This window comes from Anser brachyrhynchus, assembly GCF_964034855.1.
Source record: "Anser brachyrhynchus genome assembly, chromosome: 5".
Taxonomy (NCBI): Eukaryota; Metazoa; Chordata; class Aves; order Anseriformes; family Anatidae; genus Anser; species Anser brachyrhynchus.
The window spans coordinates 50006570-50030651 of NC_137699.1; the positions used below are offsets into that span (position 1 = coordinate 50006570).

At 44.5% G+C, this 24082-nt stretch overlaps 1 protein-coding gene across 2 annotated transcripts in view; it reads right to left on the reverse strand.

Moving 5' to 3' along the window:
• ITPK1 (inositol-tetrakisphosphate 1-kinase) overlaps nt 1-24082 on the reverse strand; it is a 142375-nt gene that overhangs the window by 94987 nt on the left and 23306 nt on the right. For both annotated transcript variants that reach the window (XM_080594235.1, XM_080594237.1), the window contains exon 3: nt 14684-14708. In XM_080594235.1, the coding sequence (XP_080450361.1) occupies nt 14684-14708 (25 nt within the window). The remainder of the gene's footprint in view (nt 1-14683; nt 14709-24082) is intronic.

Here is a 24082-nt window from a genome sequence, read left to right on the forward strand (position 1 = left end):
CTCCAGATCGACCAGTCCACGTGGAAAAGACACCTGTAAAACCTGCGGCAGCTAACGCTGCGACCCCACTTCCCAGCCACACCACGGCGGTGCTGCCCCAGGGGCACGCAGGTGCCTCTTCCAGCTGCAGAGCGCACCAGGCTACACAGCGACCCGCACAGACCTCGGCGTTTCCAAGCCAGCTCTGTCTACGCTGGCAAAACCAAGCTAGGCAACGACCCACGTCAGCCCCGGGTAAGTTAAAAGTGTTAAACTTGACTACGTAACGAGAACTGCCTTCAGATCCTCCCTATTAATTTTCTTAAGCCCTGGTGCAGACTCACCAAACAAACATCCTGCTGAAACCCTGTTTGCGAAGACGGCTGATACAAGAAGCACCTCTACACGATCAGAAAAAGAGGACACTCGCCCCCTCATCCCTTCTAAAACACAAAAGAAAAATAGCACATTAAAGGGCTCTCTTACAGCACGAGCTGCAATAAGCTGTCAGCATGCTATTTTCTTTATACGGGCAGGCTTTCGGCAAGTCGCTACGCTGCTTGGTTTCTATATTTGCATCTGCTAAATTTAACTGGTTCCCACAGAACCGAAGTCCCGCACTGAATATTTAGAGCATCTCAACTTCTGGGTTTATTAAAATTTTAAAAAAGTTTTCAGTGATATTTATGTCACTTGCCTCCTTTCCCCCCTCCACATAGCCAGCATGCACATGCAGTACACATGTTCCTTGTGCATATGGTATCTCGTCAACTGCCAAGAGAGGAGGTGTTCAATCCCTGAAGCATTAACAAAAAAATCTTGTTTTGTGACAGTACTAGGAAGTAAATACAACTTCAGTAGGTGAAGTCCGTAATTTTAGCTTTCTTTTGCTATACTGGCATTAACAGTAGGTTTACAAACATAATATTTTCTACAGAGCCACGAGAAACACAAATGCTAAAAACGCAGATTTTGTGAAGTATAATCATATGATAATCTCATTGAGACTGCACTTCTGCTGATGACACACAAGCTGTTGCATGTGGGATTTAGGATATTTTGGTCTGAAGTTAAACAAGGAAAAGTCTCCCAGAAGTGGCAAAAAAATAACACTGCAACTTCTCCAAACGTTCAGACAGGGACAGACACCAATGGATTAGCTTCAGCACAGAGCTCTGAGGGGTGCTGTTTTCCTGCGCCCCAGAACTAGAAGTCTCCCACACCCGTTTACATCATTAAATGATAAAAGACGACTAGAGCGACCCAAAGAGGAGCAGGGCAAATGTAAAGATGGTCAAGAAACCTGCAGGCATTTGGAATTCATTCATTCAGGATTTTCCAGCTAAGAATTGGGTGGAGGGAATGACATGAATGATAGGACTGACTTACACAAAAAGATTGTGCAGAATGGGCGTCTGCATTCATATTTATGCCCAGAGGAAAGAGCAAGAGCCTTTGACATTTTGCACGGACCTTAATAGCAGCTGTCTGCACCTTTGAAAAGCAGGCTCATTACTTCGCAATTTACCTCCCAGACCTTCAGATTAAAAAAAGGTCCAATACGATCAAGCCACAGGACTTCCCCTCACTAAGACCTCTATCATAACTGGTGGCCTGCCAAAACACTTAGCTTTGTGAAAATAAAATCCTGATTTCAGAGAGCTTCAACTAAGCGGGAAGCTAATTTGAGGTCTAGTAGTGTCTTCAAATGATTATTTCTCCCTGATTAGGGCATCTCATTTCCATTGTAGTGTTTGCAAATTTTAAGTCCCCGCCATCCTCTCTATGGCACATCCAAAACCTGCAGAAACACCATGGAGCGCGGGGCTGGCAGCACATTACACCAACACAGGACGTGGTAGCAAATGAGGTACACGGCACTCTTCTGCCTGCCTCAGCCCAAGAAACAGGGTGCTGGGAAACACACCAGCACCAGCTAGAGCCCAGCTAGTAAGGAACAGGAGAGGACAGTCCCAACAGACAGATCCTCATGCTACAGGAGACTTCCCGGTTCAAGTGTTTTCTTTGCATAAAGTCATCCAAACGCTACGCCCACAGGAATTAGCAGATTTGGGGTAGGTGTGTGGTGATATGCAGGCACCGACACGTCCCGTGCAGCCAGCACGGCTGTAACCTGGCCCTCCCAGGGATGCTGCGTGGCCCCGCCGATGCGGCACGCAGCTCAGGAGGCTAGCGAGTCTCACTGCAAAACAAAGCCTGTCCCCTGCCACGCCAGCACAGTTTTGCAACCTCAGAATGAAGAGCTGGCTTGCCTCCAGCCAACTTCAAGAACAAGCACAGGACAGGCCCCAAAGACACGTCCTTCAGTACAGCCTGTTCTGAACACCCCAGCAGAAACGTTTGTGAAGGGGAACAAAGACGAACACGGAGCCAGTGCAAAGCCTGGTTTGAAGTTCGAAATTTGCTCTTCTGAAGCTCTGTCCTTCAGGCTTATCCTGCTCGTGTGAACTGCAGCAACATTTGGCTCAAAAGGAAGTCCCACACACAAAACTTAAAGGAGCCTATAAAACCCTATAAAGATGACATGCAAACAACTAGGAAAAAAATAAAGATGGGAAGTTACACGCATCCTTGACATAAATAAGTGCTTTTCAGCAAGGAGATTAAGGGACTTGAACTTTTTGGTGTACATGTCATTGCTCAGTTTTGAGCATCTTGTTCCCGAACTACAACCCACAGAAAAGTGCCATCCAACGTCTTCAGCATTAGCCTTAACAAAACATATACACAAATACTATTTTAACTGTCTTTAGTTTCAAAATCAGCTTGTACAGAGTCTATCCTTTTACCCATTTATTCTTGGTCAAGTGCTCAGCTTTTGAAATATGTGAAAGGATGAACATATGAGGCAATGGATGCTAAAGTAGACAGGTGTTCACTGTTTCACACGGAAGTCAGAGAGGAAAGTCTGCTATAGAGTTCCAAAAACCAGACTGAAATCGTAGGAAACACAGCAAAAGTGCACTGAGGGCACTTAATTTAAAGTTCTAACACAACCAATTAATTCATGGCTTCTCGTTCCCATCAAATGTAGGTTCTTCATACCATTGGCCACCGTAAGCATCTGCAGAAAGGACGGCACAACCTTAGATAATTCCTTTCTGCACTGCACAGAACAAGACAACCAAGACAGGTTTGTTTTGACCTCCCCTGCTAGGTTAAGTAAACTATGCGATAACCCTGCCCCAAACAGACTGCATGTGTAAAGACATAACCTGTCCTAGCTCCTTACAGCTGGATTATCTTAGATAAACCCATGACCTTGACAGAACAGCAAAGTACAATTTTCGACGTCTGTAGTGCTATGAACAAAGCAAGTGTGCAGCCTTACAACCTTCAAGCCAGTGAAGGGTGCTACACACATATTTCAGACCCCAAGTCTTAAAATACATTACAGACAAAGTTTTGGTTTTGCAAACTGACAGAATTCAGACTGTTCTCTTGCTGAACTGCTCCAACTTACAGGTTTATCTTGTGCCAGGGTAAGATAGCAATTGGTGAAAGACGATTCCCTTCAGTAAGTCTACCTCCGTTTCAGCTGAGAGCATCCCTGTTCACGCCCAGCACTCTATCTTCACATCTTCCTCCCTACCAGACTGTATTTTATGACTTTTTTTCCAAGCAAAACAACAACATGCCCTGTTTTCTCCTCATTGAAAGAGGAAGGATTTTAAAGTCCCAAAACTAAGAATTTGGAAGTGACTACAGGGATACAAGGATCAACAAACTGAATTCCACCCCAAATCCACTCTTCCATTAAAACTTACATTCATACCCAAACTCTTTGAACTCTGGTAACACTAGACCTAAATGCAAATATTGCAGTCTGATTTCTTCTTTAAAAGGTCAAGAAATAGTAGAATTTCTTCAGCCCGCATCCCCAAATGAGGAAGAGTAGTTTATATATACATATATACACACACACACACAAAAACAAGAATGTCTTTGAACACTCAGTGTTTTCCCCCCACCTACTATGAGTCACTCAAACCAACAAGATCCATAAACACAATGTCAGCTATGTTCCTGTCAAGTTACTGTTGCCAGCCAAACACAGATGTGGGGCATTTACTTTGTATTGTGTCCACATCTCAGACACCAGGGACAATCTCTAAGAAAGAGAATGTTTGCTGATCGCATTCAGCTTTCACCTCCAGTGCAAACTAGGTCATTTAAGTCAAGCAAGTTACTGGTATTAATATACAAAAATAAATGGCCTGAAATATGTAATAAATGGCCTGAAATATGCAGAAATTAAGATCTGCATTTACAATCCTCCTGGAGCTCAAAAAAAGAGAACCAAACAACAAAAAAATACAAACAAGATAAAAATACCACTCTTGGGAAAAGGAATGCTGATTATTAGAAACAGCAGAATCTTACAGCATAAGCACAGAGCTCCAAAGCTGAGATCCCAGGTTATTCCCCAGACTCCTCCTGGGAACTTTTATTCCTTAGCTATGGTGAAGGACTAATTAAGAAGATTTAGGAGATTAAAGTGCAAGTTGCTTTAATATCAAAGAGTTGCTTCTATTTTAAATGCTCAGGAGATGCTCCATTACACCAGCTGCAGACCTCACATGAACATCTCTAGAAGCAGAGATTATTGTGGCATCAGGACGACGGTCGTGTAAATAAAGACTGAAAAGCAAAGAATTTTACAAACAGTGCCCCACAGAAATACAAAGCTCTTCAGTCCGTGAACTGCCCTGTCTGGCTGTAAATTTGTATTTACTTGCTGTTTCTGGGTGTTTCCTCGCTGTTCTATGGTTCATCGTGCTAGCTTCAGCATGTCGCAGACAACCTCGCTGTGCCATAGGCTGTTGCTAAGTGATCCTCTGCAAACACACAAAGTTCTTCAGGCAATATCATAAACAACCCTAATAGATTCAATAAATAAAGTCGCAGCACATCAATCTTAAGAAAATTTAGAAGAAATTCAAATTCACAGTCACCACCAACTATACTCGGTATGCCTATCTATTGAAGCTGAAGTAAACTCTATTAGCTCTTCTTTTAAACATTAACGTGATGGTATTACTGAACCAAAACTTGGCTACAGACAGACATATCTGGGCAGTAACGAAGAATACCTTCAAGACAGCCTTTCCACGGACAGGCTATTTTTCACACACGATTATGCAGTATTGACATTGCCGTTCCTCACACAAAGCAAAACAGGACAGCATGGTATTATTACTTGCAACGTATATATGCTGTAAACAGAGTTAAGCTGTACCCACTCCCTAAGAGTCTCTGACTACAGTTACAGAAAGCAAACCTCAAAAACGGGGAATATTCAGCCCTATAGAAAAGGCAAAGGCAGCCCTTGATTTGAAAAGGACACGCCAAAAGATTCACAGAGCAGAGAGCTACAAAATGCACAGCCGACCCCCTTCTGACTGCTAAGGGAGCACAGGACACCCCACAAAAGCCTCAGCTGCTGCTGGGCTACCACAACTCACACAACACGACCGTGGCTTAGGTGCTGCATTAGAGCAACTCCCACGTCCCAGGCGGCTCAAGGGCTGCGGGCTGCCCCCAGATGACTTCAGGGAGCATCCTCAGTGCGAGCTCAGCCCCTCCGCTGTGACCTGCGGTGCTTCCAGCGGGCTCCTGGGGCTTGGCCAGGGCAGCCCTCGGGCCAGACGCTCCCTCCTCCGTCCCTGTCTGGAGAGGTCCCCCCCGCACAGGGGAGCGATGGTGTGGGTCAGCTGGCAGAGCTAGGACTTGGTGACCGATGCCAGGAGCAGGATGAAAGCAGACCTGCCGAAACAATCTTCAGACCTCACAGAATCATGAGTAACTATGTCAGCACTTTGCCATCGGAAAAAAAAGAAAACTAAAAGAATAGGAAACAGACAACTCGGAAGTTGAAGAGCTAGGAAAATGTTTACTCTCCTCTCTAACTTTCCACAGCACAAACCCACTGACCACGGGGTGTCTTGCTATCTGTCCTTGTTCCTCCCCTGCACCTTACTGAAGTCGGACCGACTTTACAACAAGACAGAAGGAAATAGAAGCCCCCGAGCTGCTGCAAAAAGGTCTGAGTGCCCTAAATTAGTAAATTACACTACACCAACCAGCCCTTAAAAGCCTTTGTAAGGCCTGGACCATACTGGACATCCCTAGAACAGGGATGGGGAGGGAGGGAAGACCTGTCACCTGCAAGGAGCAAATGCTCTCTCTACCCCCTTTGCAGCCACTTAGTTCGCTGATAAGCAGCCACTGAGGGCTGGAATGGCACACAACTCGTCGCAGCAGGCCTATGAACATCCAATCTGCTTTGGCTTCGTTTCAAACTGCTCCGTACTTACAGTTTAAAAGTAGAAATTCTGCCTTCCCCCTTTATAGCTGCTGTTCTTTTTTCAGCCACTTAAGGATGTTACCATAAAGGAAAGGATATTACAAGAAAAGCTCCTCTAGGTCACAAGAACGAACATTTTCCAAGCTAGCCTAAAGTACAAATGATCTCCCTGCCATCAACATAAATTCTCTATAGACAGCAATTAGCTTGTCCTCTAATCTTTTCTATCAGTTAGCCAATGGACAATTTTAACTCGGTGACTGTGCTGCTAAGGTTACAGGACAGCAGAGTTGTGCAACAAAGATTCTTGCACAAGAAAACATTTTCAGATGCACTTAGACCTCCGAGTAAAGGAAGCTCTTGGCTCCAATCAACAATTTACTACAAAAACAAAGCAAGCTAAAAAGCTTTTTTCTGTTTGCAAAGTCAGCCAGAAATTCCTCTGCAACAGTTGTTTCCCTTACGTTTCAGTCTCTCACTCAGTCTCAGAGTATTAGCTCAGTCCCAACGGCATCTTTTCCATCCCATCTTCAGATGACTGTCAAAACACTGTAAATAACTTGTTTGCACTTTGGCAAGGTGCCGGGAGGATTTATTTTAAGTCTTCAGTAACTACTGAGGTGAACACCCACCTTAGAACAAGCACTCAGGCAGGGACACAACATACATACAAGTTAATCTGTGTAGCAACCTTAAATTAGATCCAAGACCCCTTTGATGCAGGGAAGCATACCAGTTGGGAAACTAAAGGAGGCAACTGTAATTTACTGAAGCAACCTCAGGTTGAAAAGTTGAAAGAGTTGTGACAATGAGATGCAGTGAGACACTGCATTACCCGGGATCCTAAAATAACAGCCAAAGAACAGTACAAGGCAAATCCACTGTTTTATAATGACAGGAGTAGTCTATATGGTTTATATACAGGTCTGTAGTTTCTGCTTTCCTGCTCATAACAACTGTTATGCCATTTTTCAAAGACAAAGGAGCAACATCCACAACTTTAGTTTTAATCATGACTGAAGTGCCCGATACCTTAACGACTGGTTATTTTACAGCATTGCCTTAGGATCCTACAGGTCAACATGCAAACTTTAAACAAAACTACAGAGGACAAGTTCTCTTTATATGCTTTTATTCATCTGTAAGTGCAACAATTAATTCTTTTGTCTCCTTTACAAGAATAACCTTAATATAAGAAAAGAACAATTAAAACATACTAAGGCATCACTCTTTCAGTGATGAATCTATGCTATAGACTGAACACAGGCTTGGATGTGTCTTGTTCTTAAAGCCCAGCAGAATCACAGAGAAAGCACCTGGAAACCAAGCCTCTGAAGAACAAAACCATACAGCTTCTGAGGAACAAAACCATGCAGCTTCATGAAAGAGTCAGCGGGAGGGAAAGAAGTGGAGAGCAGCCTGGAACTACCATAACATCATGCTGTAGTGCTACATGGACAAAGCTCATCAGCTTTTGCAGTTCCTTTCTTTGGGATTTATACAGACCCAATACTTTGTCGGTAGCCACCATCTACAAATACACTAACTGTGCTGTCCCCAGCATAAACCTGAGCAAGAGAAATTCATGTGAACCTGCTGGAGGAGGCTCCTGCCTCCAAGCTCCCTCCACAGTCTGTGCAAGGAAAGCTGACTCCTGCCATGAATCTTCTCTTCCAGAAGAAGGGGCCTTATTTCCACCATTTACAAAGGGACCTCTTAGGACAGACCATATCCATCAAATGGCTATTTCAATCCATTCGTTAACAATGGTTGGACCCTCCTTGGCGTGGCCAACAGAGCACCACATTCATTTCATCTAGGAAGTTGCAGCAGCTGTCTCTTTTGACAAGTCATGCGAGAGAAGAGGGATGAAAACAAACAAACTAACAAACAAACCACAGCTCTCAAATTTTCCATAAATGTGACCTCACGTTAAGAAGAAACACATTTTGGATACCCTACTGCTATCTCATTTTAGAGGAACTATGTTTACAATCATCTGAATTTTTCCTGGCTCCCTCCTTTCTTCCTCAGATGACATTGAACAATTCCCACCCTAAGCTAAGTGCTTTTGGTCAGCAGTGCAAAGACACCTCTCAAAAAATAAAAAGACAGTAATTAAACTATTAAAAAGTCCATGACTGTTTTCCATCAATATGCTAGCTCTTACAAGATGAAAGATATTGCAAAATAACCAAAGTCATAGAAAACATCCACAGCATACGCAGAAACCCTATATTTGTCTGATCTGCGTACCTTTAGATATGCAGCAAAGAGAGGTCCACACTGGTGTTAAGAGAAGAAAAGGGGAAAAAAGTTCAGTTGTTCTGAATGAAGGATTAAGTTGAAGCCACTCTTCTGCCTCGTCCCATTATAATTTCATGAAGGCAGTTGAGTTCAGTAAACACTTCCAGGTCTCTCTGTGTTTGAATGTGTCCTGTTTTAAACAGGGGCAACCTCCATTTGGCTTTAAGAAATTCTTGGCACATGTTGGCCAAAGACCAAACACAGCAAGTTTAGAAACTTTATGGCTTAATGTCTTTACGTACCATTATTGGCACATCATTCAATCCCGTGACACGAGTATGTTTATCTCATTTAACTGTAAAGCACCAGAAGAGCAAACAAGCATACAATACAATGGATTTCCAGCTGCAAGTATCTCAGGTCGCAGCTAAGATCAAAGAAGTAATTTCTGCAGAAGCTGGAGAAAGGAAGTCGACAATGTCGACAAAGGCAAAAGCCTTCCCCGAACTCCACGGGTCTTCCAGAGTCTGCTGGAAGCTCAGAACTACCAGCACCCTCACTGAAGACTGAAGAAGGTGGGCATACAGATAGCCTCATTTACTGCTCTGATGATACACTCTATGAAGCTTTTGCCTGAAGCAAGCAAGCCTTAGCTATGGTAGAAACCAGTCATTTCTCCCAAGGGAGCATCGCTGTTCCTGTGGAACAAAACCCCAGGACTGAGGGCAAGGTTAAAGTTAGCATCACAGGAATAAGTTTGTAGCTTTGCGTGTGCAGAAGAACCAAATGATTTCACCCCCCAAACTGATGAAGGATTGTCATTCAGCTGAGAGAGGACATCTCAGCATTAGGACCCTTGGACCTGTATCAAATCAACTCCTCATCCTTCCCACTCCAAGAAAAAAGATGTCCGAAGAAAAAGGCTAAAAGAGCTACATGCACATTTATACTTCAACATACGCTCTGCAGTTTCAGCAAGCCGCAAACGTGACATATTGGTTTTAAAATAGGCATTTCCTGAGTTACACACTCCATCTGCCCTGGTTTGATACCATATCATAACACCTGCATCCAGAGAGACAAATAATCCTATTGTTTAATGCAGCCTAAAATTAAAGCTTATTCTTAGCTGGCCCATGGGTACCACTGCAGTAACCCTGATTAATAAAAGCAATATCTAACTGCCATTTTGTGCCAGGACTGGCCTGTATGCTGCGAGGTATTTGTAGTCAAAAGGAGGCAAATAGAGGATTTTATTCCCAAGCATAAGAATCAGCATTTCCTTCAGGGTCTTATTTTTATCCAAACTGTTTCTTGGAAATGGATTTGTGAAGCTTTACAGTTCACTGAAGTATCCGGGAAGACACGTTGTGATGGCTGAGAGAGTGCTATGCACAGCAATCCTCAGAAATCACCAGCATCCATTAATACTCCAGTTTTCCTTTACACACCCATCTTATTCTGCATCTTTCCCTCTAAGTTATCTGAAAGCAACTTAAATGGCATCCCGGTACATGGGATACTATCTTCATTAGAAAAGGGAGGCAGAATTTCTAAGGGAGTTGCCCAAAGTGCCTGCAGTAAGCGACAAGGCGAGGCACCTCCCCACTGCAATCTTAGTCTCTTTATACTCAGCAAAACCTTTGGCAGAGTTCCCAAAGTGACTGGATTTCCACCTAGGACATCCCAACCCCCAGCCTTTAGCTTTGTTAGGCATCACTACCTCATCATGACATACCAAGGAGACAGGAGAAGACAAAGGGGCTGGGCAGAGCTGGCTCCATGGGCCAAAGCTGAAGCTCAAACCTGAAAGGTATTCATTGCGGATTTCTAAATCTTAGTAATGTTTTCACTCACCAAGAAATTGCTGCAAGTGACTCCAGAGCCCACACCTCACTCAGAGCCAGTTGGACGCAGAGTCAAAAGAAAGCAATCAGACCAGTCAGTAAGAGGCTGCACACCTCTGAGCCACAAAAAATTTCCTCACAGATCTGTCATTCACTCCCCGGGAATAAAATAAAGATCTAACTGCATTCTGATTGACTGGCTTACTTGGTCTAATTTCTAAGAATAAGTGCTTATTTATTTAATCTGCTTAATCCACATCCTGGAAGCGTTCTGCTGTTTTCTCTTCCATCCCTGCCCCAGCAGATGTGTATTTATTCTTCCCCACTGGACCAGAAAGGAGCATGCCGTACCTCACTGACCAGTCTGCTGATGCAATACACAGCAGCGTGCCAAAAACATCGCTCCCTGAGCTCGAACCCGTGCTTCGTTCCTGCTGGGCAGGGCTGCTCCTTAGGTACCAGGAGGGTCTCCTGTAGAAAGATCTCCCCTACTGGGAAGGATCAGAGACAGGATTCGGCTGGGGATTTGGCTTTCCACAGTCCTGCTGTTTCCAAGGGATGAAGCTGAAGTTTTTGTTTATCACTACAGGTTTTTTTTTTTTTTGGAAGACCCCACTCCGAGGCATCCAAACGCATGCCGTAGCACAGAAGCTAAGCGGTATCACTGTCTTCTCAAGACTTTAACCAGCAGCCCCCCTCCTACAAGCACGTGCAAAGTACCTACACCATCCAGACTGGGCAGGGTTGGAGGGCTTTTGTAGCATCACTTCCAAAACTGCATTTAAGGCAAAGCTGACTGCCATATTGAGGAGAACATGGACAGGAGTAACGGGCTGGCATGCATGTAAAAATAAACTGTCTTCTCCATGTACTGGAGAGCCAGCTCTCCAACATCTCAATAAACCTGCTTGCTTTGGAAGCTTTCCAGTCACATCTTTCTGCCCATGCTGTTGGATATATGTTTTATAAGCTCCCTTCTCCCAGCTAGAACGCCGCTGTTCCAAGCTTACTCCATTAATACTGCGTATGAAAATAAACCTCCCCACATTTCTAGAAAACAACTGTTCCCTGGCAACAATTAGTGGAAACTGTTCTCTTTGGTATTCCACTTCGATTGAAGATTTAGGAAAGGGGGAGGGGACCCTTAATTCTCCTTCGCTGTCTTCAGTAAAACACAGAGCTCAGGGGACAGTTTTCTCCTTAAAAATAAAAGATTTCAAATATCTCAATTCCCAGAGACCTAGGGGGGGAAAAAAAAAGGAAACCAAAAAAGCAGCCTAGACCATTGTAACTACTACAATCAGCTGTTCCACACTGAAAAACATGTTGTCCTCCATATCCCATTGCTATTAAAAAATGTGCAGCTTGAAATACAATGACTAATCCCACTTTTATAGCCAACTGACTAGAAAGAACATCTCTCTAATATAAAAGAGAGCATTAGTGCTTGTTAGAACCAAAAATACCCACGGAAAATAGGAAATCTTAACTATTTTAATATTTAAAAAAAAAAAGTGTGCTAGAGCTCTAGGAAAATTTGGGTGTGGAAGTGCCTGAAAGGCCTTTGAAGTCGCGAGAAGTACGAAGGCTCCGCACTTTGTCACACGAAGACTGAACTGGCAATTTGTCAGAAGCCAAAGGGCTGCAGCTAATTATTCTGGATTTGCATAGCTTGTGAAACAAAAATAAATGCATGTCCCCATCAGAGGTACTTGTGATGATTTCCACTTCACTGCACATGTTTTCAATCTTACGCTCTCCAAACTAAGCCAAACAGATTTTTCTCCTGAAAAACAAGGTATATGGAGATGTTCTTTCTTTTCCTCACCAGTGGACAAAGTCATAAGAAACAGAACGCTTTATTGGCTAAAGAAGAAGTGACAATTTGCAATTCTGAATTTGCCCCCGCGTTAATTTGGAGGGCTGAAACTGAACAAAACTAAGCTTTTTTAATAAAAGTTCAAAAACAGCTTTATGGTTTAGAAACGATGCAAACCCCTTCTTTGCTAAATTCCATCAATAAAAAATAGATTTTATTTATTTATTTCTGTTAATGCCTCATTAGACAATCACTGCATAACTTTAGAAGTAGCCTCTCCCTTGAAATGGTGAGGGTAGAAACTATTAAGAAATGTTTCTGTTGAAGCACTTACTGACCCGCTGCCCACCTGGTGGCCACAGCAGACGTGCTTTGGGCACAAGTCACTGTGCAGCACATCCCCATCCCGGGCCACCAGCTGAAGCCACTCCAGCTGAGCAGGCAGCTGCAAAGGGCTGGAGGAGTCAGCAAGAAAACTGAGGGGACGACAGGGAACATCTGAGGTTCTGAGAGATCCCCACACGTCCCCAGGGATCCGCGGCCGTTCCCTGTGCCGTGCAGCTGTGCCAGCACGGCGCCCAGAACACCACTGGGGCTGGCACAGCACCAGCTCTCCTGCAGAGCTTGGACACGTCCCAGTCCATCATGCTACCTGGAAGCCAGTAACTGAACCTTACCTCTCAACTCACTACTTCTAACTGGAAAGCATGCCTGCATCCAGAAAAAAAAGGTGAACTTATGTGAAGAGGAAAACGGATAAACAGCCCGTGTACTGTTGTGTTTTGAGTTACTTGTCTTTTGCTGGGCATAAGAGCTGGCTTCCCTCAAGACAGCTCACAACAGGGTAAGCTCCCTAAAGGAGAAGAAGGGGAAACAAATGAAAAACTCTGCTGCTCAACACAGGTAAACAACATTGCCACTATTAAGAAAACTTTGTCCAGCAGATTGACACCAAGACATCCCCCAACCAGAAGCAGGGCTAGCGGAACGGATGGGCGAGGTGACACAAAGCTTTCTAGTAATGCTGGGTGGGAAAAGAGCACACTTCTGAGACATCCCTTGCTCACTACAAGTACACGCATCAGGACATATTAAGCAACGCATGTGCTGGGCAAGTCACGATTGCACGTGGCCATTCATCCTGTTCTAGCAGAGCATCGGTGTTCCAGGTGTGCCTCTGGGGCACAAATTCCTGGTATAGGTTAGTCTGGCATCTCAGCTATGCTGGGAAATTTGAAACCATGAAGTATGTCTACACAAGTCCTGTCTAGTTCTGTCCAAGTGTTTCGCAAAACACTCTTCCAATAAAGAAATGACTAGCCATTAAGCTACACAAACATCAGAAAAAAAAAGCACTTGTGTATCCTACATACATTGATACAGTGAAGAGTAACTGAAGCAACATGTTGAAGGACAGCAACTTCAGCCCAACAGATAAAATGGAATTTGTTCTCTGCTCAGCTAATCAGAGTATCATTGAGTTCATCTCATACAGCCACCTTGCTGCTTAAGTGTACGCAGCAGGCACTAGGCACATAAAACAAATGAAGACAGTTGATTGGAAAGCACAGGGCTATTATTGAAGTAATAGCGTATCACAGAATGACACAAGTATAGGCTAGCTTTCTCCCCATGCTGCTTGTGAAGCTGTGCTTTGCACATGCTGCTTGTATTTATCAACCTGGGGAAGCTGTATCAGAACCGATAAAAGAAGCTGCTCCTTAGCTCTGAGCAATAGGAGGTACAAGTAAGGAAGATGATGCTGTAGTGGTGAAAGGCTGCTGGAAATACAGCTAAATCCGGCCAGTAAAGTATGTGCCTTCCTTCCTTGTAATATCACGCAGCTCTCAGATAACCACGCACCAGGTAAGCACCAGGAAGAGTGAAATCTATGATACACAGCTCTTTTAAGGACACAAAATAGGCCAGAAGGAAAGAGCATTTCTCCCCCTTTGATCTTCCAGGGCTACAGTTCTCTAACGTATTATTCACAGCAACACAGCTGTCACAGTAACATAATTCCTTTTGCAAGTTGGCATCATCACTTAAGTACCATCTCATGTGAATACAACCATTCAGAACTGGGAAACACAAAACATAGCCAACACCTGAACTTAACAGTACGTGGGCTAAAGCCCCACAGCAGTTCAGTGTCACTTCTCTGTGCCCGGGGTTGCAAGAACTTGCCTTCTGCCACAGCTTTGTTTCAAAGAACAGCTCCTACTTCTGATAGGCCTGACCATCCTTAAGAGCAGTAAGCACAAACTAACATCACCTCATCAACCATTAGATTTTACTCATTAACAAAAATGGGAAAGGCCCACTTCATCTCCACTTTGGATACCTGTTTGCTTACGACTAGATAAGTTCAACACACACCACGAAAGGGGATCCACTGTTTCCAAAAACAGTATTCATAGCAGAGAAGTGAATGGAAAAAAAATGAATATAGTTTTTACTCACCTGTACTACTTCCACTCCTCTTTTCCTGAAAAAAAGAAAAGAAAAACAAGGAATGGTTATTATTGGAAACGTGGGAAAGATGTAACAAACAGTAATGGAAAAAACATTGTTTCACGCTAAAACACAAATAATAAACATTGGTACCCGATTCAAATTCGGGCGAGCACTTCCCTGGTTCCATTCCCTGCCTAGGAAGCACCTCGGCAGCTTCTGAGCCGTGGCCCCGGAGGGACGCAGGACGCATGCTAAGCAGCTGCCCTGCTGGGAATGCTGCAGCTGCCCGCAGGGCAGAGGTGGGCACTGGGTGCTGCGGGGGAGGGAGCACCTCGATTTCAGTCGTACATCGAAACGCTGAGGGCTGCAATTGGTAGAGCCAGCTCAGGCAAATCTGTAGACGTGGCTCATCTACTCTGCCAGCATGAGAATTGAGATTCAGGTATACGCAGCCCGGCAACGCTCAGTCACTGCATCTGACAAGTTATCAAGGAAAACAAGCCACTTCTGCTTTAGTCTGGAGAGGAGTACTGAATCTCTGGCACAGAGCCCAGCTGTTCCTACGCCAGGCCACTTTCCCACTATATGCAGGCTATTTAAATATATTATAACCTTTTCACTTTGAAGACGTAGGGAATTTAAGAATGAAAAGCCTCAGTGAGGACATGACTGGAATCTCTTCCTCGTTCCCACTAATCCCATATGTGAAAGTCAAAGACCCTTTTGGGGCAGGCCGCAGAGCAGCGCTGCCTGCCTCTGTCTGCAGCACCCGTCTATCTAAGGGCGCCTGTGTTGTCGTCCCCAGTCGCAACTGCTGCACACTGCTGAATACACAATGGTTCCTCCAGTTTTCTGTCCAATACAGTAAGTCTTTCTTTTGGAAAGCCATTACAAAGCTGCCCAAAGGGACAGGCAATCCATCAGCATCCACGACACAAATTGCTCCCTTCTTACACTTCACAAGCCCGAAGTTTCTCTGGCCAAGAAGCAGCATGCATGCACTGCACAACCACAACAGAGCTCATCCTTCCTCAGCAAGGAAATTAAAAAGAAAATGAAACCAAGCACCTCTTACAGAGAATTTCAAAGCCCTCTTACAGATAACGGCAGCCCATAACTGGTGGGCGATTGATATGTTGCCATTACAGCGTGGGAAGCGTTGCCGCAGAACGTCACCTGAGGCTAGCCAGATGCATTCCAACTGTGTTTTGGGAAGAAAAAAGACCCTTGCAGAGAAAGAGTTAATAGCCAAATTGTTGAAACAATGACTTTCACACAGCTAAGCAAGATAAACAAGAAATATGAGGTAGGAAGTGCTTTTTTGTAAATCAGTGCAGCAGCCCACTCAGAAGCATTCCAAGTAATATAAGCTAAGACTTAAAATAACAAAACGAGCTACGCTTTTGCTGTGTCTGCCCTGGAGTAAACAGAACAACTCCAAACTACCATTAAAATACGCCAGGCTTCAGAAAGGGCTGCTCCAGAGCTCCTTGAAGGATAGAGCTTGATGGGAAAGGCTGCATTTTTTGCCATGCATGCATACACGCTGAATAAGCTTTGTCCTACTTTGAAGAAGAAAAATACTCGCAAGCTGGCTGCCAGAGCCACTTGAGAAAGAATTGGTCTAAAGGTTTTCTACAATGCCCCCAAAATGGACTTTGCAAATTTACTGGGATTTACTGAAGCTGACTGTACTGCACCAGCAGAAGGCAGAAGCCAGCCTAGGGTTTTCGTTTACGCTAGCACAGGAGCAGTAAGAGGAGAGGCGCCGGGTGCTGGGTATGCCATCACACATGCTTAAACAGCTACGGGAAGGAGGAGGTGATTAGCGAGGTTGGCTTGCAGTGCTGGGTCTTCCTCTTTCTCACTAGTGGGATTTCCCCTCTAATTCGAAACATTAGAGCTTTTAATACTTAAACCCAGGAGACAAGAAACCATAGAAGCATACATATTTTGAGGATTAGTTAATTTGGGAAAAGTCCTCTACCAAAATAGCTTTTTTTGTAGCACACAACACGTGCTGAGCACGCAGCACCACATAACCACACCAATTGCCCCACATCCCAGGCAAAAGGGCTTGGGCCTAGCACAGGAAGCAGGCTGGTCCCACAAACACAAACTCCAGGACCCCATAAAATTAACAGGCAGAAGGAAGCAGGCTGCAGGCCACAGGCGATGGACAGGCCAATGAGGGGCCGTCCATGAGGGACAGGCGGCGGCGCTGAGGTGACTGCCGAGCTAACTGCTGGGGGAGGCTGCAGCGAGGGGCACAGGAACGCGCCCAAGGCCTGACCCAAAGGTGCTGTCCCCTGGCACCGTGACCACTGCTTGTCGCTGCTCTGTCCGTGGGCCTTCCTTCCTTCCCTCCATGTAGCCTGACACCCAGCCACATCCTTCCCAAGGAAGGGCTCCGACTCCCTGCTCACCCAGCCACCTCATGGCAGTGGCAACCCACAGCAGGCCCGTTTTTCTGAGAGGCCTCAGAAAGACGGATCCCCACTTGCCGTATTTCCCTCCTCCTTCCAAAGAGGCAGCAAAACTGCATCAAAGCAAGACCATCTGCCTGCATTCCTTGAGCAGATGTTTGAGAACTGGTCAGTTCTCCACAAGGCTCCCAGAGGTCACTGTTCTGAGGAGGCACTGCGTTCCAAAGAACATCTAGGCAGGAATCCTACACTGCAATCATCAGCCCAAGGGGAAGAAAAATATTTAACCAAATTTAAGCAAATAAGAGAACCTCTGGGGAAAAAGAGAAGGGAAAAAGCGGTTGAAAGTGGTAAAACCAAACAATTTACAGCAAAGCTTCAATGCCTTCAGCTGGCACAGTACACCTAAACCTATGGGGACTTACCCAGAGGCAGCACAAATTTCCGACTAGTGCTCCCAGTGCACACTTACTTCAGGACAAAGCTCTCGTTTAATCATACAATACAACATTTAAAGGAAAAACAGACACGTATAAATTACCCGCAACACTGAATAAAACCCAGAAGCTTGTTACGATTGATTGGTTGTACACCTGAAGCCAGTGGACAACTCTACTGGATAATGCGAGCCTCACCACATGCAACAGTGATTAAAATCAATACCACGCCAGTTGACTTCACGTTTAAGCTTGGATGACCTATGGATTTAGGAAAGCGTTCAATATCAAGTTACTATGAGCCCATGAACTGTTTTTTATCACAGTCTCAAACTATGCAGAATAGCTTTGGTTGCTTGCTTGCTTTAACATCCAAAGTAAACAGCTTGGACTAATTCCCCATGGCATCTAGGACCTGAACGTTATAGAGAATGACAGCTACAAAGGGAAAATGATGCTCAGGTCATACATTACAGCCATGGTTCAATTAAGTAGCATATTTTTGCTGTCTGGTCTGAGTGATGGATTGAGAAATACCACACAATTTACAATTTGAAAAGTAAAAAGCAATCATGATATCTGTTCTAATAGCCTAAGAAGTTATTAATGCACGCAGTGAAGTTCATTTTCTCATATATGAGAATGTTTCACCTCCAGATGCACACATTTAAAAAATTGCAAATAATAATATATTGCTTTGACATAAAACAAAAAGCATTTTTCCAGAAAAGCTGTATATTGGCTTCAAAGGGAGTTGCATAAATATTAATGAATCGGAGAAAAAACCTGCAGCCGCTACGGCTTTCTACCACGCTGAAATTATCAGACACAGGAAGACACCATGCAAAGAATACCAAAGCAAAGTGCAAAAACCAGCAAAGGCCGGCCATCCACAGCCTCGCGGACATCCTGTTCCTCTTCCAGGCACAAAGGCGAGCTCAGATAATCTGCACCAGGTTCACCAGTGGCAGAGTACCTTGCACTTTTCTCAGTGGAGATCTGCCAGGATCCTTGCTTTTATTATTTCTCAGGACTGCCCACTAGAGATGCAAGCAACCAGCAACCCCAGCTCACACTGAAGTAAACTGGAGGCACCTGAAATACTGCTAGATACAGCTGTAACAGGGGCAATTTTTTTGTTGTTGTTCTCAACCTATTAAGCAGGGGATTAATCAGAGGTAATTTTGCCAACTTAAATCCAACTATTCATACCTTTCAGTAAGCATTTTCTCTTCTTTGGTCAGTATTTTTGAAAGATTTATGACTGAAATGGGTGAGAAACTGGCATTTGGAGTGGGATGTGTGTGGGGGGAAATCCTCAGCTTCCTCTGTCTCTCCATAAAGCATCACAGATCCAAAGGAGAAGGGCAGTAAAGTACAGTCAGGTAGCAACAGATAATGCAGTACAGGAGAGGTCTCATTTAGAGTTTTAAGTGCTCGTTAAATGGGCTGAAGAAATGAGACTTCTGGCTGTCTCAGAGGACTTTTTACGCACAAAAATCACAGGGGGTAGCCCCATTTGTGTATTTCATTTCATCCTTGTTTTTATAAATAGGGAACAGTCCTTGCAATAGGAGCCCCCGTAGATCAGAGACTACGGCACTGTAAGTGATTTTCACACTGCCATCCCCTTCACACATGACATTTGGTAGAGCCATCTGATCTTCTCTACATCTTGAAAGCACTATATTATCCCATTTACAGCTATAAAAATGCTGCTTAGAGGGCCGCATCAGAACACAGGGCCAGGAAATGGACCAGAAAATCAGAGAGCATTTTGGTAGGGCAGGCAGCGGCATCACTCGGGCATTTACCTGAGGCACCACAATGCTTCCACACACCTCAACTTCCCACCACAACACAGGCAAACATTCACCGGCACCTCAGAGCAAAGAGCCAGCTAGAAGCCCACTAACCCATTATGCTGCCAGACCAGAGACAAACTGAAGCATCCAACATCACGACTTCAGAGGTTCAAGCTGCAGGGAGGAGGAAGCCGCAAAAGCAACCAGACACTTCAAACAGTAACTAGAGGAAATAGTATTCAGTGACTAAGGGCAGTTTAAGACTAAGTTTCAGTAATGGGTTAAGGAAACACAACAGGGTTACTACTTTCAGCATTAAAGAACAGGCATTGCAGAAATAAAATCTGTAAGTACCAAGTCATAAAAGCCATCAAGTCATTAACTACAAACTTAAAAGGGTCTGCTTTCGTCTGTTTAAACTGGACATTCAAGACACGTCAGTGGTGCTGACCTCTGCAGGACATTCTTCCTGAAACTAGTGACCCCAAGGTCTGGGAGCCCATACTCGCTGTTTTCCCAGCAGGGACACAAAACCACTGTCTTTTAAGAAAAAAAGAAACTGAGGAGCCATCGTGGGAAGAAGGAATGATTAACAGCTGCACAGAAAAATGATTAAAGACAATGAGTTATTCATCCTACCAGACATTCAAAGACATATTTAGTACCTGATGGCAATTATGAGCAATTATGCAGGGGTTAGCCTTCAACCACAGGCACACAACACCAGTGGGACCTTCAGACGTTAGCAGATCCAGTTTCCAGCTATGGCAGCCAGCCACACCACGTGCTGTCTTTATAAACTTATTAAAAATCATCTTCAAACCAAGCTGCCTTGGCACTGTATCTTCCATTACAGGACATAATTCCCCCAAAAGGTCAGAGTCCTTCAGATTTGCTTGCTAAATTGTTCCAGCCCCATCCTTTGGCTTCGATAAACCGCTTGCCTCCTTAAGCACTGCAAAGGGCATGCACGTCCTCCCTGTGCCAAGCTCCCTTTGTCTCTCCGTGACCCCAATCGCCCTACTGTTAATATGACCCTGTGCAAAAAGCAAACATATGACCCATCCCTTTCAAAAGCCTTTCTAAGGTCACGAGGCACCGGTGATGGCTGAAAGACACCTGAGAAGGGGCAGCGCAATCACAAGGCAGAGGAGCGTATTGCTGCTGGGGACGGATACATTTATCTTTTACATATATTTTAAACTCTTACTGTAGAAGCTATCACAGGCTTCTAGAAACATAGACATATTTACAAACAAAATGAGCAATAACCTCGCACAAAAGGGTCTATAAATATGAAAAATAATTAATATTGCATATTTGCTCTCCAGTGCCATAATAAGTTCAATTAGCTGTTACACTGAGGCAGAAGTTTTCCGCATGCATTGATAAAACTCGGTACTATAACCATAAGACTTAAGAGTAGATTTTATTGTCCGAAATCATGCTTCTAAAAATTTACATTTTGTATTGTTCTTCGTGAGCCTCCTCTGATATTAGTTTAAGCCAGCAGTCACAAATTACTAGCTTCTTGTTCACTTGTATCACAAAGTCATTAGCCAGCAAGAAAGATCCTAAAAGTTCCTTCTCCATTGTCACTGGAGCCCTGGAAATCAAGTACGCAGATTTTCTTCACCAAGGGAATCTTCACACAACTCGGGAAAGAAGGGCAGTCCTCTCATTGGTGACGAGGTGCATTAGCTAGCTGATGGGTAATTTGTTTACCTCTGAATTTCCAGATGTTGCCAAAATACAGGGAAACCTATTTCCAATTTCTTAATAGCTATTATACTGACATAGGAAGGCAAACATTACTGTCTCCTCGCTCTGCTAGCACCAAATTGGAATGCAAGGAAGCTAAAGCCATACTGAAAGGTTTGCCACGGAAAGGCTCCCATACTGAAGCTGAATGCAAAACTCAGGCCGACTTGAAGTTTTCACCAGCATCGTGGCTGGTAATGCCAGAACTGCTCTAGGCTGATAGCTAGTGCCAAGGGGTCCTGCCAATTCTCACCTGCACCAGCTGAGTTTTAATAAGCACATGAGTTTTCAGTTTTCCAGATGACAACCTAAGTGGAATCCTAAGAGGAATTCATCTTCAGTAGTTAATTCCACAAGCCCACGCCAGCACTCAAAGCAATGCCTCTACATCCCAAACAGCACAGAGCATTAAACTGCTCTCTCACTGGCTGCTCGGAGAAACCTGTTTCATCACAAGCAAAAGCACACTCCACGTGCTCAAAAAGCACAACGTAACGGGAAGCCGCTGTGCAAAGTGGGATTAAAAAGGATTGACAGAACAATGCTGTTTCAAAAAGTGAACAAGTTGGGATGGTCACACACTGTATGGACACAAACTGTAACACAGAACAAAGAGCACTAAATTTAAAGAAACACTCAGCAACCCTGCTGCCAATTAATTGTGGATGTTTACTCTTAGGAAATACCCTGAAGCTCTTGTGCCTACAGCTAACACGTTTCTCATGCTGACGCTCCCAAAAGTCAGTCCTTCTAACTTTAAGCTCAGACATCTCTCAAACAAAACTAGCAAAAAGCATCAGTGAAATGCCTGCTCTCGTCGACTGAGATACCATCAAATCTCAAGTCAGCTGAAGTACAGCTCCTCCAAACTCCACCGTAACTATGTTGGCCCTGCATTGCTGCCGAGCAGTACCACTCCCGAACAGAACAGCTTTACCAGTAAATCCTTGAACGGCATCAGACGAGCTGATCGAGCCTTCTGCCTGCCTCCTTTCCAAGGCCGCATCTTTTGCGACAGGAACTGAGAATTAACACGAGCTGGCGCAATGCACGGGGAGTTGAACCAAGGCCCTTCAGCCTACCTACCTATGAAACCGTCCAGAAACCAGAGCCTCGCCCACCTTTAAACGCCACAGCTGAGGCGCTACGAGGCAGCTCAGCGCACACTGCAGCTCTCGCCTGAGGACGCGGCCGGCTTCTGCCTTCTGCAGCCCGCGCTGCTTCTCTCACTGCCAAAGTCTCCTGAGCTGGCCAGTTAAGAGCTGCCTCACGGGGATCTTCTTGTACTACAGAAAAAAGCTAGACTGAGGTGTAGGTCCATTCCGACTGGCAAAGGAAAACAGGATGAGAAGGGCAGAGAAGAACACGCGTTTTTGTTCCAGCACAGGTAAGGCTGTCAAAGTGAGGGGGGAAAAAGCTCCACCCCACATTTGTGAAAGCCCTTCTTCTGGAAGGGCAGCAAAATCATGGTGCTCATACAGATTTCTATCTAGACAGAGAGCAGCTCTCAGAAATAAAAGATTTAAGGCGGATGCAAGCAAGCCTTCATTTATTCTGGAGCTTCCTTTAGGCTCCTGCCTCTCCATTCATTATGGCCCAACATAAAATTACTTACTTTCCAATATAGTTTTTAATTTTTAACTCGTGTACACCACGGCTTGTAAAACCTGCATGCATATTTTATGAGCAGCTTTCTCTCAGAACTGTAACAACCGCCAATGTCTCCTTATTAAAACAGCTGCCTCTCGTGTCTCGGTTAACAAATACACTCAGGGCTTCTGGGGCTCCTATAAGGTGAGAGGAGGTTTACAGAGACAGCACGCATTTCTCCTTTCATGTGGACAATACAGAAGCATGACATGTATTAAGACACCCAGAAAGTTGTTTCATTGGTGATTTTAAACTTAAGAGCATATGTCTCTGCATTTACCTGTAAACCTAACTACCCGTATATCTCACTATATCGAGAGAGAGAGAGCGTTTCAGATTAAATATTGACGTCATGCCCTACATATAAACCTTCCCAATGCCTCCCTGTTCTATTTGAACAGGGAATTCACACTGAAGAAATGCAACACATCTGGTAAGCTAACCTAAAATGGGCATAGCTCTGCGGACGGCAGCTGTCTTTTTTTGGAAGGGGAAAGAGAACAGAAGAGAAAGACAGAGAAAAGGTGAACTGGGCTGGTCTCTCAAGGTCACACAACGATTTTGATTGCCCCATCTGTCTCAGCCTACAGTAAGCAGACTTTCTGAAAGCTTTTGACAATTGCCCTGAGAACCTGACCCTTCCGGGGCTTTACTCAGCTCTAGGCACCTGCCGCAGTCACCTTTAACAATCTTCTTGCTGGAGCCTGCCCATGGCTACCTGACAAAAGCACCCAGGAAAGCAAACTGTATTAGGAGCACTCATTTACTGTTATCCATGTTTTGTCCTACCTAGACCAGAATCCCTCTGGGCAGTGCATCTGTAAAGCACCCACCAAGCTTTCATTTAGAAGTGGCTTTTATTCCACCACCCCTGAAACCAAATGCTCAACTTCCACTGCAGCTTCGCAAGCCGCTGGCAAACAGCCTTGAATAAACCTTTTACAAGTTTTACATAGGCCAGACACCCACTGAGACATCCATGAGAAACGTGTAATACACTTTTTTTCCTCACTTCTTGGATCTCTGGAAGAGACTGGGCATTTTTTGGCAGAAATCAGAGACTTCTTTAAGCTCAGCACCTTGCCATGCAAAAAGGAGTTTATTCATTTCCAGCCAGGCTTCAAGTAAGATATATAGGTGTCTGGGGCTTTTTCCTGCATGCAAAGCTTCGTTACACTAACAAGAGAAAGTTAACACAAGACAGTTAACATGTCTGCTCACTACAGAAACCTGATTGCAACTTCTTTCCTTTTTTTTTTTTTTTCCATAAAGGATGGCCCTAACGTTTCAGCACAGAGCAAGTCAGACACCAAGTCTCCCTCAAGC